The sequence below is a fragment of the Eublepharis macularius genome, chromosome 9 (genome assembly GCF_028583425.1).
Source record: "Eublepharis macularius isolate TG4126 chromosome 9, MPM_Emac_v1.0, whole genome shotgun sequence".
Taxonomy (NCBI): domain Eukaryota; kingdom Metazoa; phylum Chordata; class Lepidosauria; order Squamata; family Eublepharidae; genus Eublepharis; species Eublepharis macularius.
The window spans coordinates 72,396,997-72,415,833 of NC_072798.1; the positions used below are offsets into that span (position 1 = coordinate 72,396,997).

General features: G+C 41.1%; 1 protein-coding gene across 1 annotated transcript in view; it reads right to left on the reverse strand.

The window, feature by feature from the left end:
- Window positions 1-18,837, reverse strand: part of CNTN1 (contactin 1) — a 233,015-nt gene that overhangs the window by 113,860 nt on the left and 100,318 nt on the right. Inside the window, exon 2 of the mRNA XM_054987779.1 lies at window positions 117-244. Coding sequence (XP_054843754.1) covers window positions 117-177 — 61 coding nt within the window. The 5' untranslated portion in view covers window positions 178-244. The remainder of the gene's footprint in view (window positions 1-116; window positions 245-18,837) is intronic.

Consider the following 18,837-nt stretch of genomic DNA (forward strand, 5'->3'; position numbering starts at 1 on the left):
AAACAATTATTAAAAATGAAACTTAATTCCCAATAGCAGTTAAACTGGTGTTTTTTCCTACAACAGCTACTGTCATTTCAGCATCTCTAGATGATTAAAGTTAGAAGTCATCTTACCGGCCAAGAAAAAGATGGAACAGATTGCAACAAAATAACAGTTTAAGGGCTGCGGCTTCATCTTCAGATGTGTTTATTTCAGAAGGATTTATGTTGTGTCACAGTGAACTTCAGATAATAAAGGACAGCTGATGATAAAAAGAAAAGAAAAAAGAAAACATTACCTTACAATAAAAACTTTCCAGAAATCAATGGGTATTTCTGCTGACAGATTGATCTCAGGAAGCATTTGGGGCAACAACAGGAAAGGGCAGGTGAGAAAATGACCCTCCATAGGTGGAAATGGTTCTGTCTGCAGAAGTGACACTGTATCCAAACCTACCTCTGGCTGTAACTCAAGAGTTGGTGGTAACCAGGGCTTTTTTTCAGCTGGAACGCGGTGGAACGGAGTTCTGGAACCTCTTGAAAATGGTCACATGGCTGGTGGCCCCGCCTCCTGATCTCCAGACAGAGGGGAGTTTCGATTGCCCTCCGTGCTGCTGGAGCGGCGCAGAGGGCAATCTAAACTCCCCTCTGTCTGGAGATCAGGGGGTGGGGCCACCAGCCATGTGATCATTTTCTCCACGGGCAACCCACTGAGTTCCACCACCTCTTCTCCCAGAAAAAGAGCCCTGGTGGTAACAAACATAAAAATGACATTAGATGTTTATAACTGACATTCATATGTGAAATATTTAAATGTATAAAGACATACGCACTAATTCTAGGAATTTTATCTCAATTCAAATGAGTACTACAGTATTTAGATAACTCTGATGGAACCAGAAAACTGGCAATGTAAACTGTCTTGTGCCATTCCATGTGACTTTTGACCAACCAATAAAATCAAGATCCATGGAAAATTGCAATAGACCCTGGTTGTTGACCCTTACGGAAACCATCTTCTTTTCATCTTTCTCCATCTATTTACAGCTAATAAAACAATAATGTACAAACTAATTATTAAAAGGTGTTTTTAAGAGACATTTTTCCAATTTCCATGCCACATATTTTATCGAGGCTTGACAGGAATCTGTTTTTTCAGTGTCTCTTTGAAAACATTTGCACACTGTAAAATAGTTGCAAAAGGACGCACCTGATTAAGTTGTGATAAAAGAGTACCTCAATGGGAGACCAACGTTAATTATGTATGTTGTCATTGCACTGCAATATTATAAAGGCTTAACAGTAAGGAATAGTAACTGACAGGAAGCCATGCTCCCCATTTAGAAGGGGGTTTTTGCTTTTGCATTTATCTAATCCGGTTCAGTTTTGAAAGGCTTTCCCACTGACCTTTTCCTGGGTTTTTCAATGAAAGTAGAAATCACTAGAGGGCTGGTAGAGCTAAGCTACATGTCCCAAATGCCTATGCACAAAGAGGACTTTGGTGGGAGGACATGGCTCTTCCGTTACATTCTACTATTTCAAAAGAGCAGAAGCTAGGCATGTGGTATGTTTAACCTAGTTCCACTGGCGTGAAGCAAAAGTACTGAGGCGTTTTGATACACTGTTCTGACAAAACGCCCTCAGAGCTGCCTGCTATTAAATGAGGAAGCACACTAGTTACTTCTGTAATACTGAAAACTGTGACGGAGCAGATTTGTGCTCAGATGCCCAAGCAGCAGTTCAAACTGATCTGATGCAGTCGTATGCTCAAAGGACAGAATTTGAATGTCATGTGCACGCGTTGGGTCTACCATTTGTTAAGGATCCAAAGACCTTTTTCCTTGAAGCCCTACAATTCTTTGCACGTCAGACAGAGAGGGAGGGAATGTCTTTGTCCTGAAAGTCAGTCATTAACAAGCAGGCACTTTAGATTTTATTCACACTTATAGCAGAACTGGATTCTATTAGACACAGAAAGCTACAGGCATTTCTTTGCTTTTTCTCCCCTTTCCTGGTAATTTATTTATTATTTAGTAAATGTATATGCTGCCTCTCCAGAGAACCTGCTCCAGGTGGCTTACGAAGTAAAACACCATAAAATTAACAATTAATAAACTACTAGAGTAAACCCAGAATTTAAAAAGACAGAGTATAATAACAGCATAAACCATTGACCAGCTTAGAACAAATTTCATTAGAGAGTTCTCAGCCTACAATCAGACAAGGGAAAGGATATTGAACAATTAACCCAAATAATTAAAAGCCTGGGTAAAAAGAAAAAAAAATTCTGGCACCTAAAAGGGTAGGGTAGGCAATAGGCAAGACTCAGGTAAAGGCATTCCACAGATGAAGTGCCATCGGCGGGGGGGTGGGGAATCCTGTCTCTGGTTACCACCCACCTCACCTCCGAAGGTGAGGGCACAGAGAGTAGGGATTGTGAGGAAGAACAGAATGGGAGGAGCTAGTCCTTCAGGTAGTCTGGAAACAAGTGATACTAGTATAATACAACACATGACATGATCTCATGGCAAGTGTATTTGAGTTATACAAAATAGTATTAGGAGAAGGAACAAATGACAACAGCCCTGTGAGAAACACTACACAGAAAGTTAATGTAACTATAATGATGTATTGTTATTTCTGAATGGCTGTATCTTTGAACCAATTTTTCTACCAATCTATAAGTCTGCTCCAGATGAAACCCTCCTCACAACTAGGGTTTAATATCTACAAGGGTTTTAATGTCATATATAGGACATTATACATGTTCCAGTGAAAGAAAACACTGCCTTAGTCACATCATTTAGCCAATTCCAAAGCAGAAGAATGTTCCAGTGCTTATCCTTCGCAAGGCCTAACTTCAATTAAACCTTACTTCCTCCTCTTAAATAAAAGCTCAGTTTTGACAAAGTGGCTAATAGAGTAATCCTAAGAGTTACTCCAGAGTCCAGACTAAGTCCATTGATTTCAATCTTCTTAAGATTGCACTGCCAGTCACATTTCTTTTACCATGTGAGAGACATTCGTCAACTAAAACCTGTGTCCCAAACCCACTCACTTGGATGTAAATTCTATGGGTTTTGATTCAGCAGGCTTTTCTTAATTAAATTAATATTTACCTCATTTCCTACATCCTGCAAACTTAGTATGGTATTTTATATGATCCTACGATAAGTGATGGACTAGGATCTGGGAGACCTGGGCTCAATTCCCCGCTCTGTGATGGAAGCTCACTGGGTAACCTTGGGCCAGTCACAGTCTCTCAGTCTAACCTACTTCACAGGGTTTGTTGTGAGTTAAAAATGGAGGAAAGGAGACTGATGTAAGCTGTTCTGGCTCTCCATTGGGAAGACAGGTGGAGTATAAATGAAGTAAAAATAAAAATAAAATACATAGGGTGGAGCCAAAGTGGAAGGTGATTTCCAATTTTCCCTTCTCATTTGAGATGCCCAGTTCTCCCTTGTACTGTTCCTGATGGTCCCCCATCTCCCATGAGCAGCATTTTGGAGAGCACAGTGACCAGGAGTGTGAAGGAGGAGGCAGAGGGAAAAAAATCTGTTCTACTGACAGAAATAAATGCCTTCTGTTAGTGTAAACTAGAGATGGGCACAATCCGCATTACGAACGAAAAAACCCCACGATAATGGCGATCGCGCGATCGTGACCCAGCAGATCGTGATTGTCCACGGCCAATGATCCAGCGGTCGGGAGAAGCCTGGATCGGGGTGTTCGGGCTCGGTTCGGGGATCCAGACACTCAGGCGCCAGCAATCTATTCCCCTGGCAAGGGAGCCAGGGGAATGCCTGAGCTGTTTGCCCTCCTTCTGTTGCCCTGGAAACCCAAATGGAAGCCCAGCTTTCCTTGATCAGCAGGGCTTCCTTCCAACCATGGAGCAGCGAAGCAGTCACAAGTTGGGAGAAGACACCCAGGGGAGGGAGGGGGAAGGGCATGCTCTGTAGCCATGGGCACTCCAATCTCATCCCTGCAAACCCTGATAGGCAGCTCTGACGGCCAAACACAGACCTCCTGTGTTGCTGAATGGGACCCATGCTTATAAATAGCCATGGTCTCCCAGACTGGGTTTCACTTTTTGCTAGCAGTGGAGTGGGACAGAGCTCTTGCTTGCCACTTGCTAGCCTTTGGGGAGAAAGACTGAGAGTACAATTGAGCTTGGCATCAGCCACCATTCCTGTATCGCTGGGAACAGTGGGGTGCCCCTCCGCTGTGGCCTCCACGATCCACGATCTGGTTCGGGAACAGGAGATGATAGTTGCGGATCATTTATTCAGGATCGTCGCTGGCGCTGAACCACGATCCGCTGGCTCGTTAATTTTTTTTGGATCATGCCCATCTAACAACAACATAGTTTATTAGCCAGAGGCCATCACATTCTTGAAGTCAATTCATGCCCATCTCTAGTGTAAACCTAATTCTGGGTCTAACTATAGCATCCAGAATCAGGAACTAAAGAGTTACTGGAGGAAACATGCTGTTTCAAAGCAATGTATGGGCATTTACGGAAATGAGAAGCATCTAGCTTAAAGCAATAATCCAGCCCCAGTTCACCAACCTGTTCACATTCCAAAGTCTTTCAAAATGGAAGTCACCAGTTTTCCATATACTCTGAATGCTTATTTAGAAAAGGATCATGTTTCTGTTGAACTGTCTATGATGTATTTTTTAACAATTTAGTGCTACATCACAAATTATCACTCAAGCTGGATTTTGTTATTTTAAACCACTACAGCATTCAACCCTCTGATCTAATTACTACTGAATGATGCAGAATATGAGGATGCAGAAGTGAGTCAAAGCTCACTTCTTCAGAAAAAGTGAGCTGTGACTCACAAAAGCTCATACCCTACCACAAATTTTGTTAGTGTTATAGGTGCTACTGGACTCTTGTTCTTTTCTACTGCAGAAGGTAATAGAATTTCTTCATATATCTCTCACTAATCGCAAACTGTTCCCATTCCACATGTAGCAATGTGGGCAATATCATTTTCTTTCGCTAACCTCCAACCCTTGTAGGGTTGCCAGTTTCAGGTTGGGAAATTTCTGTAGATTTGGGAGGAAGAGCCTGAAGAGGGTAGGGTTTGTGGAGGGGAGGGTCTTCAGTGAGATATAATTCCATAGGGTTCACCCTTCAAAGCAGCTATTTTCTCCAGGGGGACTGATCTCTGTTGCCTGGAGATCAGTTGTAATTCTGGGAGATCTCCAGCTATCACCTGGAGGCTGGCAAGCCTAGACCCTTGTAACCTGAAAAATCTTTGCTTGTGATAGATTGTGAAGCAATATCTCCAAAATCAGGACAGCAAAAATGAAAGATGCAACTCTAGCCCATTTTAGCCAAGAGGAAAAAATCAAGCCCCTTATTATTAATGTAATTTACTGTCATGCTATTATAATCATGCATATTCAAGTTCTATTAATGGTGTCAACGTGCTTCATTCAGACTGGAAACCTATACTCTCTTTTAATACAACATGAATATGCAAATCTGAAGAAATTCAACCTTAAATTGCTATAATCATTGTTTAAAACCATGCTAGTTCCATCTAATAAGAGTTTTTCATTTGTTCACTTGACCACAATGGTGAGGCTATGGCCTCCATGGGCTCTAAAAATAGCCAGCCTCACATCTCTTGCAAACTTAAATTGCCCACGTTCTAAAAAGAATAACAGGAACTGGTTTAGATTGAGTATTAATTACATTAGAATAACATTAAAGTAAATTACTACTGCATTGTTTATAATTTGTGTGTGTGAAAGCTCTCTGTGTATATAAAAATAAGATAGATCTAATGATTTAGATATTATATAGATTTCTGCAGATGGGAAGGATTTTCGCTGATTTTTCCCTCCCACAGCACCTCAAATGCTCTCTTAACTGCTGTTCCTGGGTGACAGGAGACCCCAAAGAATCACTTAGAGAAGAAATCAGAGTTCTCCTCCAGATGAGCCTACAGAAATCTAGGTGAGATCCAGGGGCAGACTGGCCATTTAATTTACAGGGAAATTTCCCAGTGGGCCACTGCTATACACAGCCATGGGTAGTCAGACTCAGGAACAAGAACCAAACCCAAGCAAGTCTACCAGCAGTTTAAGGGCCACTTAGCTCAGAGACTTCATTGGCAATATTAATATGTATCAGCTCATCAATTGTCTCCTGTTGCACTGCTGACATTTTGCACGATGAGGCAATGGGTGAACCAATGTCCACTGTTGGTGTTGTTGACCTAAGAGGCCCCAAGAGACTTGCTTCTAGCGACACATGTATCACTCAGCTAGGCTTGCTCCAGGGCTCTTTTCACTTCCCAGTCTGCTCTTGAGGGGATCCAAGCCAATGTAAAGAACATTTACAGTTTTGTGATCATAATGGTCCACTGTCATTTACAGTCATGTGGTCCATTTTCATATGAAGTTTGGGTTGGTATGAAACCTAGAGGCAGTCTCTACTAAGGGAACACACAACGGTTCTCAACATCCCTTGCTATAGACATAGAAGGAATCAAAAATAAGCAAACATTGATTACCCCCATTTGTTTAACAAATCTGAAAATCACTCTGTTGTAACTCTGTGACATCTGGTACCATGATATTGAAAGATATTTTTCAAGAATATCTGTTTTATGTCTCTATTCATGCTGTTAGAAAATGTAAATCATTTGAAATATTTTAATAGCTTTTAGAATAAATTTTTGAGGGGATGCAGTGTGCTGTATTTCTCTGTTCAGATAAAAGTATAGTAAAGTTATAAATTATGTTTAATTACATCATCTGTTATTCAGTAGCAACTCTGTCGTAGAGTGGAACATTGCATCCAAGTCAATCCCATACAGACTATTTTTAAATATCTTATACATCGATAATGCAAAAATCAATTCTACCATAAATGTATTGTTTCATTAAGAGGCATGGCTGTAGAGTGGATGCAGCATGCAGTTGGGCCACTGAGACATGCATTAAAATCTCTTCGGGATTATGAAGATAATTGGGGGACAGTTGAATGCATGAAGCTGCTTCTACTGAATCAGACCATTGATTAATTATGACTGGCAGTGGCTCTTCAGGGTCTCAGGTAGAATATTTCACTTTATCTGCTAACCAAGACCGTTTTCCCACGTACCTGTAAGCATCTGGAAGACCATGAGAAACTCATGGCATGAAGCATCTTTCTAGCGCGATTTCCTGGCACAATCCCTTTTAATGGTGCAATGACGTCAGAAATCGCTCCATCATGCTGGGAAATCGTGCTAGGAAGACGCTTCGTGCCGTGAGTTTCGTGCAATCTTCCAGAGGCTTTGGGCTTGTGAAAATGCCCCAAGACTTTTAACTAGAGCTGCCAACCATTTAACTTGGGAGCTTCTGCTGTACCACTGAGCCATGGCTGCTTCACCACCTTTCCCAGTATATTTCACAGCGCTGTTGTATATATACTATGAAGTAACTCAATGCCCAATGTGTGGAGCCTCTTAAAGGATACAAAATATGTTAAGTTATTACTTTTATTTGTAAATAGCTTTCATAAAGTATTACAAACAAGTTTAATATATGCCATTTGTGCAAAGTTAACTGGTTATTCAGTGAGGTTTTACACCTGTAAGTTTTCTTATGATTATACTATTAGAAGTCCTCAAATAAGACCCTAGCATAAATTTTAAAAAGGACAATCTTGGTATGGGATTCCATTTTCCATTTTCCATTTTCAAAATGCATGTTTCCTAGCAACTCCATTTTAAATGGAGTGGCTTTTTCACATCAGTCACTTGCTTCTGTTGAAATGCCTAAAAACATCTCTTTCATCCTGTGAATAAACAATATGAATGAGATGAAAAAATAGCAGCAAGCTGGAAAGAGAAAAAGGAAATGAATTCAGGAAAAAGGAAAATGAATCAATGTCTTTGGTTGACATGAAACAATGCTACTTGTGCTTTTGTTTAAAGCTTTTGGCTGTGCAATCCTGAGGAGGGTGGACAAAAGTGATCAGGAGTTATGCCAGTATATCCTAGACTTACATCAGCGTAACCCCTCCCTATTCTAGTGAAGCAGTGCAGCATCACTTCTCCAAGGGCCTCCGCCAGTGCCTGGCCGAGACAGCAAGGCATGGGTGTAACTATGGCGTGTCCCTTCACCCGTGTGCTGGGCACAAGTTAGTCAGCTCCCTAAGCTGCTTTGAGCCCAAGAATGTCCTCAGCAGCAGAAAACAATGGCATAGCCCATAGATGCCCATTGTAAGGGAAAAGTGCCCCTCCCCATGCCTGGCTCCACCCAAGCAGCCTGGTGAAGCATAGAATGCAGACTACCAGGGGGACCAATCCACTCACACCCCCACAGTGGCCAAGCCCCCTCCTCCATGTCCAATCAGCTCCTTGGGCACCCTTCATAACCTTTGACCAGGGCACCTATGACCCCAGGTAAGTAGGGAGTTGGCCAAAGGCTCTGATCAAGAATCTCTGCTGTGGGGACTTGAGATGGGGGAGGGTGGCGGGGCAAGAGTGCACAGGGGAAACTTTGAAATTTGGAGCCTGCCTCATACTCACATATAGGAGAATAGCCAGGTCAGTATGTCTAACAATGACCACCTGAGTTCCCTTGCAGGTGACCCGTCTCCTAAGTTCTGGCTCAGAGAGGGACGAGGGCGCACCAACAGGTAAGGAGGAGCTAGGGAGGCGGCTTCCCCGGCTTGCTCGTCTACATCAGCCTCCCTCACCTGTGCCCCCCAATGCTGGCCCCTGCAGTTGAGGTTCGCTGAGGGAGATGTGGCCTCTGCCCATGAGCCAGTGTGGCCCATGCCTACCATAGAGGCAGTCGCCAGGGAGCCATACTCAACAGAGTTGTTTGGGTGGGGGGGCTTCCAGAAGCCCATGTTGGAGCTCTGTTGAAACTCCCTTGGTTAGGCTAGCCCTTGGGGCAGAGAAGAGAGTGCGGTGGTGGGTTGGTGTAAGTGGGTGCTTGCTCTTGTAACTGCCCCACGAAGGCAGGCGCGCAACCCATGACTGTCTCCCTCACAGGATCAGAACTCCAAGCAGCCACACAGCAGTGGAATATCCAGATGCAGATGAGGATATGATGGGAGCCATGAATGCCCATTGATTTTCAGTGGCTCCATTGAAATACATCACTGCATTGAAAAGATGCAAGGAGAATGCGGGGTGGACCTCAGGAGTCGGGATGACGCCCCCAGAGTGGATTGACGGCCTCCGGGACCAGAGGAGCCACTCTGGGGGCTGCTATCCCATCCTCAGTGCAAGTTCCCCAAAGTCCATCCCTGCCTCTGCAAATAGAAAAGGGAAGAGTAGTCTGGCCTTGCGGGGGAAGAGCCCCAGAGATCTCAGGACATCGGTCCACATCGGTCCACATCTCAGCATCAACCTCGCCACCTGCATGCAGGGGTCTTCTGCCTGGTTTATCAGATAACAGGCAAACAAACATTCAAGCCCTAGCCAGCCCTGTGCACTTTCTAAAAACAGTTGGTGGGCTCCAGGAAAGGTATCCATGGGCACTGTGGTGCCCATGGGCACCTTGTCGGGAACTCTGGATCTATTGCAATGTATATTGTATTATCACTTGTTACTGCAGTCATTCTTTTTCTGTGTTACGGTATTTATTTTATTTTCAGGATTTTTATACCCCACCTTTCTGTCTTCATAGGGCCACCAAGACGGCTATGGTACGTCATGCCTTGGACAGGTTTTTTGTTTGTTTGCATTGTTTTATACTTCTGTAATTCTAGTCCTACTGTATTCCACCTTGTGTCTCAGCTAGAAAGGTGTTCTATAAATAAAGTAAATAAAACAAAACAAAATATATGTTGCAATATACATATTACTGCTCATCATCACACTGCTAAACTGTTTACTTTTAACCTGATTCTTCAGGTCCCCCATCCCTCCAATAATGACCTCTTTCTCAGTTCCTCCTGTATGACCATCAGAATCCCCAAAAAAAGAGATGGGGAAGGAGTCATACAGATCTGTGACAACCCCTATCTTAGGGTTGTCACTCAGGCTGAGCCCAGCAACTAGTGAGAGGATAGGGAGTGGAGACATGGGAGTGTATGATGTTGGCAATGTCACCAACATCACTATATCACTTCTGTGTACAATGACAATGGGCAGCTCTAGGAATCTCCAGAAACTCTTATGGTTTTACCACAGAGTCTCTGGCAGTTCCTAGAGTTACCCATTGTTGCTTCTGGGTTGTACCCAGAAGTGTCATACCGGCACATAGGCCAGCAATATTTTTATTTTTCTCCCGCAGCTTTCATGTGTAGCATACATTGAGGCTGAACCTACACTTATCTGTAGTCATAGATATCAGTTATAATAATTGTTTCAATTCTTAATTCCGTCCTTTGTTCATCTCCAATCCTTTTACAACTATCCAAAAGTAGGGGGACTCTGAAAAGGCTGTTAATAATTCCCTTATGAGTTCTATCAATGATAAAAATGGCAGAGCTGTCCCTGTCAGGCTAAAAATAAACTCAATTTCCAAGCAGAGATTTCTGTTCATCTTGCTGTTCCTTGTGGCAGATAATTTCACAGATTTATAAAATCACTATGGGAATTATGTCAATCTCACAGAAAAAAATATGTTTACTTCCTCTCTCTCTCTCTCTCTCTCTCTCTGAAGACTGCTCAATTCAATATGAGGTATATTTTAATTTCAAGGACAAACTAATTAATCGAATCCCAACCATTTATCAGCAAACCCACAGAAGTGGAACACATTGCATGCCTGTCAGATCCTTCCAGCTGATAAAAGTTGCATCTATTCATATCTTCGCTGGATTTTAGTCGGGCACTCCTGCAAACTGTGACTCCACATGTCAAATATGTAAATTCCTTTTTCTAATGTTTATAGTCAATATGACCATTTATATAGGAGAATTTATATTCAGTGTCCCTTTCTATGAATGGAATTAAGCTATGGAAATTAATAGAGATTTGTGGCACTGCAGTACAGGCAGATGTTTGAGACAGATAGATATTTGCATTAGTGATGTTATGTAGTCAGCATTGATGATAATACTGTTAGCCTCTTTTCATGAAAGCCCATGTTTAAAAAATAGGGACTGTACACATTTCCACAATATGATCATTTCTCTCTTTTACATTGGCCCAGGGACAGTGGTTTATTATATTTGAACTTTATTGACTTAATTGGTATTTGAAGGACTGCCTGATAGGAAAAAGACACTTCACCCCTTATATAAAATGTATGCTTTAGAAGAAGATGCGATTAATTTACATGCTCCCAATTTTCAAAACTATTTAAAAACGTCCTCCCAGTTAGGACAAAGGCTGCAGAACAAGTAACTGAAGTTAACCATCAACCTAGCTAGAAGAATTGTAATTAATATGTAAATATGGGTTATTTCTGGGTCACCACAGAATGAAATTGTCACTGGAACCACAATGAAGCTCCCTGGCATCTTCTAGAACCAAGCAGAAAAGATAGAGAACTTATATGAAAAAAGAGGGATTCTTTTATTTGCAGAGGGAATCTTCAAAGATTCTGAGTTAGAACGGGAAGAAAAGACTGGTTTTGCTTTTACCACATGGAAGAGGAAATATGTGAGCCAGGAAGTTTCCAGAATAACTAAACTGGCGTATCTATTAAAGGTTACCGGCTCTGGGTTGGGAAATTCCTGGAGATTTGGGGGATGGAGCCAAGTGAGGGTGGGGTTTGGGGAGGGGACAGACCCCAGCAGGGTATATTGCCATAGAGTCCCCCCCCCCTCCAAAGCAGCCATTTTCTCACTGAGAACTGATCTCTGTCACCTGGAGATCATTTTTAATTCCAGGAGATCCCCAGTGACCACCTGGATGCTGGCAACCCTATATTTTATACAAGATTCTGGTGGTGGAAAGTGGCAAAAAGTTTAGAGTGCTGGAACAAGATCGGAGAGGTAAACCCCTGTCTAAAAGTCTAATGACTTTGTACATGAACCAGCTGGGAAAATTCCCCACCTCCCACGTAGAATGGAAGTGCATGCGGTGACCACTGTACCACACACCTTCACCTGTATGACCCTACCTTTCAGTCTTCACCAGTGGGCCCTGCTGTCACACAGCAGCCAGAACAGGTTCTGACCAACTTAAACTGACTTGTTGTTTTATATTTTCAATTTGTCAAAACACAAAACATTTACAAAAAGAAAGTATAAGCATCTGGAGGCTTGTCTCAACACACAAAAGAAATATTACAAGGTACCAGGTGATCTGTATCTCCCTCTTTGCCTTTTCTTTCCTTTTGTGACACTTTATGATGATGTAAGATAGGTAAGAACTACTTACAGAGAATACTGTGGTAAAATGACAATTTCACCCCAGGTATCTGTAAACATTTTCCACTTTGCAAATGCTCAAGTGCTACGCTCTAACTGCCTTTACAAGCAGTCCATTCTCAGGGCTGTAAAACAAGCTTTTAAAAAACCTATTAACTTCTATGTTTCAGCCTACCAAGACAACAGGATATCAATTATTATGCTAATAGATGCAGCCTAAAATGAAAAAGGTGTCCTGGACTGGTAAGCCTAAAGGCACACAGAAACCATGACGACTAGCAGAATTTAGCTCTAGAAAAAGATAAGCTCTAGAAACAGAAAACTGTGTTTAATACTTCTTTGAATTTTCTGTGCTCAGATAGTGTGCAGTTGCATGCTTTTGCTTGCAATAACTGCTTATACCACTTATGAAAAAAAATTAATTGGAGGTACTTGGTACACCACATTCAAAGCCTAAATGTTGCACAGTGCTTACTGAAGTGCATGGAAAATCAGGGTGGACTAGCTTAGTTGGAAGATCCAACAAGAGAAATTTCCAAAGTTTTCCCTTATCTCCATGGTTGCTTGAGGGAGATTCTGCATTTGAAGCATGTATCAGACCACCAGGCAACTGCACTTCTTGTTTTGGCCTGTTGGTGGCAGCTTATAGAAAAACCTATTTGCACAGGGGAATCTTGGAATAAAGTTAGAGAGGTGACTTCCTCTTATGGTTGGCTGAGTAATTCCTTATCCCTAATGGTAAAAATAGATGCCTATAGGGCCTGTTACCACTGATAAAATTCATATTAACAAAGTTAAATTGATATTAACACTATACTAGTACCATCGTAACTAAATGTGTAGTATCAGCAACAATGACAGGGCCTTTCCTGTCATAGCATCACAACTCTGTAGATCTCCACAATGCCAGTATTATAATACTTCAGATTCCAAGTAAACATTATTTCATTATTTCAGGCCTTTTTCTGCTGTGCTACTGCAGGTTACTGCTTTTTTCATAATTCTAGGTATTTCTTAATTTCATAATTTAATGCTGCTCTTAAAGAATTGTAATCCACTTTTGACCATTATTCTCAAAAAGAACGGGCTACATGCTTACTTAGAACAATTAAACCTTGCCTTTCTTCCCACTTTGCAACAGGCTTGGCTCTCCTTGCATCTTCTGAGAACATAACGTCATATATTACCCTAATTGTTGAAGAGAGAGGTGGACTTCTGCCAAATCCCCATCTTTACTGCCTTCTGTCTCCTGCAGTGCAATTGAAGGGAGGAGAACCAATGAAAACTTGTGTCCCACAATTTTCTAGGCTTATGCAGTTTCAGATCCAAAACACTCAAATGATAATAGTAAGCAAACTTTTAGCATTTAAACCTGTTCTTTTCTACGGTTTACAGTCTACGGTGATCTATCTTTTTGACCTATGTAACTTGGTTTAGAGAGAGTCACTAAGTTGCAGTGAAATCCTAAACAGAGTTACACCAGTTTAAATCCATTGATTTCAATTGGCTTAGACTAGAGCAACTCAGTTTAGGTTTTCACTGTTGATCTCTGAAGCCATAAAGATAAGGATACACTCTCTCTTAGAGTTTTAAAAAATACTAGTTAAAAATGACAAATGTTGGAAATTTATGAAACAACTCTAAGAAGTGCACTAATTTATCAAATGAATAATTTTATCAATGTAGCCTTTTTTCTTTCTCAAGGTCCTTTAGCAAATGAATACATTAAATATAGATAGTATTAAAATATTAAAAGTATTTTAACTGCCATATTGCAATTCCAGGGTGAAGTTGAATGCTGGATGACTCCATCTGATCCTAAAAGTATCACTATTAAACAATGAAAAACAATCTATGAATTGCAGTCATCCAGAAAAACCTTGCTAGGTCTGTCCCACTGATTTCAATGATAATGAAACTTGTTTTTTCTGAACTGTATATATTGCTGTCAACTTGATATGACCTAATAACATGCAGTTTCTATTGCCTCCTGGAGGAAAGGTATAGGGAAGGAGAAAAGGAAAGGCCTTTACCAGTTGACAATAAGAAATTTATAGAGACGGGAGCAAACTTCAATAGGAAAATAACAAACACTGCAACATTTGTATTCCTGATAGATGCCAATACCAAACCAGTTAGGCATCCACACATGGAGAAGCTGCCATGCCCACTTTACTTCTCATCTTCAGAAGAAAAGCATCATCACCAAAGAGAATCCCCACTCTTCTTAAAGGGAAAGGGAGCTCAAAAGAGTGGAGTAAGCTTCTTCTTGCACTTGTGCAAGAGTCTAAGTTTGTTCAATTTCTCCTCCTTAGTTCAACCCACCTTCCACATTGCAGGAGATGTAGAAAAAAGATGAGGAAGATTTGTTTCCACAAATATCTTCTATTTATGGAATTTAGGATTTAATCCAGTAGCCTATTATTCCAGGTTTAGCTAGTTTTGGTTTTTTGAATTTGAAAAGACACTCCCTTTGTCCAATCACATGACCACAAAATTATGGAGATAGGTAAGATGTTTAGATCATTTATTGTTTACTCAGGATTTTTGAGATTTAGAATAAGTATAAGATATGATGACTGTATATCAAGATTGTTGAGACTGTTGACAGTGACCAGTAAACCATAAATATGGATGATGGAAATTAAAACTTGCTTTTTGTCTTGTTCTATAGACAGTGGAACTAATTCTAAAGAATCAGGTCCACGTCCTATCAGGATCTGCCCTCACAGGTAGATACCAAAATAAAATCCTGGATAAACATGATATAGTCACAATTATCTATGTCTTCTTAAATTCTCCTGACACATTTTCTTCAATGTACTTTGCATAGGCCATTGTATGAATATAGTTTACAAGCTTCAGTTGGTTCAGAGTACAAAAGATAACCTGTTAACTAGGATGGGTGGGATTTATCACATCTCATCAATACTGGAAGATCTTCAGTGGCTGTCAATTTATTTCCAAGTCCAATTCAAATTGCTGGTTTTGATCTAAGATGACTGAAATTATGTGTTACCATATGAACCACTTGATTGTCAAGATAGTAATCAGCGGTCCTAGTCTGAGTTCCCCTACCTTTGGAAATACATCTACCATGGAGAAACATTCTTGGTAGTAATCAGGGCTCATTTTGAGGGGGAACGCACAGGAACACAGTTCCAGCAGTTCCCCAAAGAGGTGGTCCCGCCCACCTGACTCTCAGCCATTTTGGGCCTGTTTTGGCCTGGATTGGGGCCAAAATGGCCCGGATCGGGCCTCTAACAGGTGGTGGATCACTCTCCCACTCAGCAACAGCCCAATTCTGACAATTTTGGGCCCTTTTGGCCATTTTGGGCCCAATTTTGGCCCTGAATGGCCAGGATTGGGTCCAAAAGAGCTAGGAGAAGCCTTTTTGTGCAAGTACACGAGTCTGTGTTAGAGAAGTTATGCATTTCCTCTGGTGATGGCAGGGGGTGTGGCATACGCAAATCAGTTATGCCAATGACACACTTCCAGTGATGTCAAGGGGTGTGGCATATGCTAATGAGTTATGCTAATGAGTTCCGCCAGCTCTTTTTCTACAAAATGATCCCTGGTAGTGATATTCCATTTGTGGGACTGCTTCTTTATATGCCTACTTTTATTATTAAATACTGGTGGATAGATTTTGTTTCATTGTCCTATCCCAGAGAGAATAAAAGAGAAGATACATGAATCTATCATTTAAAAGCATTCCGCTGTCCCAAAGAAAGTGAACACTTAACCTTCTTATGAAGTCAAACAAGAACTCTAAGACTGCTTGCTTATTTTTTTAGATATTTTTACTCCACTTTTACGGAGGGGGCTTAACATAAATACCAAAATAAAGTTTAAATAGAAAATAATATAATTAAATAAACAGAGTGTGCAAACAGTACTCTAATAACATTGTGAGCTAGTTCTGGATCCACTGGGCTGGCTCACTCAAGGTCACAAGCTGCAAGCCATGGGCCAAGAGCCCTTTGCCTGTTGTCCTTTGGTGCACACCAAAAAAGTTTGCACATCTGGTAATATCCAAGCTTATTTACTTGCAAAAGGAAGTGAAACAGAATCACAGCCTAGGGGATATGCAGCTGGCAGGCAGACTCCCAGCAATTCCCCTTCATTGTCCATGTTACAAGAAGAAGCAGTAAAAGAAGCCTTCTTTTTCTGCAAGTACACTAGCCTGTGTCAGAGAAGTTATGCATTTCCTCTGGGAAGATGTTTGCACTCAAGATGTGGGAACAACTTAAGTATTGTCCCATAAGACAGATGTGTGAATCTCTCCCCTCCTCCAAGATTTTTTTAAAAATAGAAATGGAAATGAAATTCTTTTCACCATTCTCTAGAAGCCACAAAGCAACTTACCCAGGAGCTATCATGGAAAGAGATCAGGAGAGAGGAGACAGTGAGAGATACAACTAATCTAGAATTCTGCTGGCTAAACTCAGTCTTAACCGTGTGTTCTTCCTTCATTATAATGACTGGTACATAATAAAACTTGATTGGCCATATTGGCCATTGGCCTAGGCTCTCACAATATTTAAAACTTTAATCAGAACACTTGGGCCATTTCCACACACGTTGAATAATGCACTTTCAATGCACTTTTGCAATCCTTTTGAAGTGGATTTTTTGTTCCACACATGGAAAATCAGTTTCAAATGTTCACTAAAGAGTATTGAAAGTGGATTATCCAACGTGTGTGGAAGCAGCCTTGGTCTAGTACATATTTAACCCTTCCTTTGGCCACAGAATCCAATGCAGTGCGCATGATTCCTGTTGGAATAGGTGACTTAGCATGCCTTGGACATTGAGGGTTGTGGCATGTCTCTCTGTGGGTATGCGTTATTTTCCTGATTAGCAAGTTGCTTCTCTTTGACTAAGGTGTGAACACCTCCTGACTGCCTGTCTCCATTGAGAGAGGTTTTTCTCTCTTGCTTCATGGCTTTTCAAGGAGAAGGACATATATTTTCAGAGTTCCTGCCATGAAAGCCTGATCCACGTACCGGCAGGCAAGTTTGTTGCTGGAACAGCTGGCCATGCCCAATAGGGAAAGTTTACTTTTAGACTAAAATTCTTTCCTTTTTAAAAAAAATGCTGTGTAAGGAATCTGCCTCCATAAACTGTTAAGTTCTATACATTCGCTATTGTTATTCATATCTTTTCTTTTAAAATAAAACCTTTACTCAAGCAAAAAAAAAAACCCCAAACCCTGTTAAGTTCTATCTTTTCTACAATTTAACCGCCTAAGGATTAATTATTGCACACTGGGGAAAACACTTCTGGCTGGGTAACTCTGCTACCAAATGTAATATAATTTTTCTAATAATTCCCACTTCCACCAATTTATTGTTAAGAACCCTGTGAAATGGATCAATCTGACCAGGAATGACTGGCTTAAGGTCACTCAGTGAAGCTTCATGGCAAAGTAGGCTCTGAACCCAACTTTCCCCCATCATAGTCTGGTACTCTGATCATTATGCAAAACTACATATTTCTGTGTGTTGTACAAACAACAGTCTTTTTTAAAGAGTCCCAGCTTCGTGTATATGAAAGAATAGGTGCCAGCCTACAAAAGCAATACATACAACATAACTTTGGGGGTGGGATCACCACATCCAGCCCCCTACTCCGGAACACAGAGTCTTCTAGATAACGGTTTCATTCTGTAAGAATCGATGCTTGATCATAAAGTACTGTCTGGGAGCCAGCCTGTTAATATTAGAAGACGTGCTCTATGCTGTACTTGCAGGGAAGAGAGAGAAAAAAGAGCAAGCACAGGGATCGTTCTTATTCACTTGCAAGCAAACTTCAAGTTCCACTTGCCAAGCCAATTTCGGAACAACAGGACAGTTATCCAAACACTGTCGCTTCTTTTAATTTGCTGGAGGCAAACTTCCTGTATCATGAAAGCCTTCAGCAACTGCTCACTTCCAAAATATTCTGGTGCCAAGACACTTTGCTCCACTTACAGTAATCCACAGTGAAACTGCGACACACACACACTCTCGCTTCCTTTTCTCTTAAAGAACTTACTGCAAAGCCTCTATTTTCTAATTCTATTTATCATAAAACATCTTAATGCATTTAGTAGATACTTGTCTTGAAACGAAGTACACAAGGAACTACATGCCTGAATAAGGAGAGAAAGTTGGGTTTACTAATGGTTTTAATCTGGTGAACTGAGACAGGCAACTCTGAGTAACATGTTCCTATGGTCCATCCAGGATTCTAGTCTATTCCAGGCTACCTAATCCACTGTCTACCAAAATTGTGGTTTTGTTGTTTTTAATTTGGACTTAAAATGGACAGTGTTTTTTAAATAATATATCTTTACTGAATTCCTATGAGGGCAGAAGATGAGGAGAAAAGGAAAGATGGATGTGCAGTTAAAACAGAGAAACTATCATAATAAAGAATTTGCTTCGCTCATGCTCAAAGGCTGCGCTTGGGGAAAATGTGCTTTGTTACAGGGCCCCCAAACCTTAGTTATGCCACTGGTTATTTCCAGATTAGGGTTGCCATTTGCCAACCCTGGCCTGGGAAATTCCTGAAGATTTG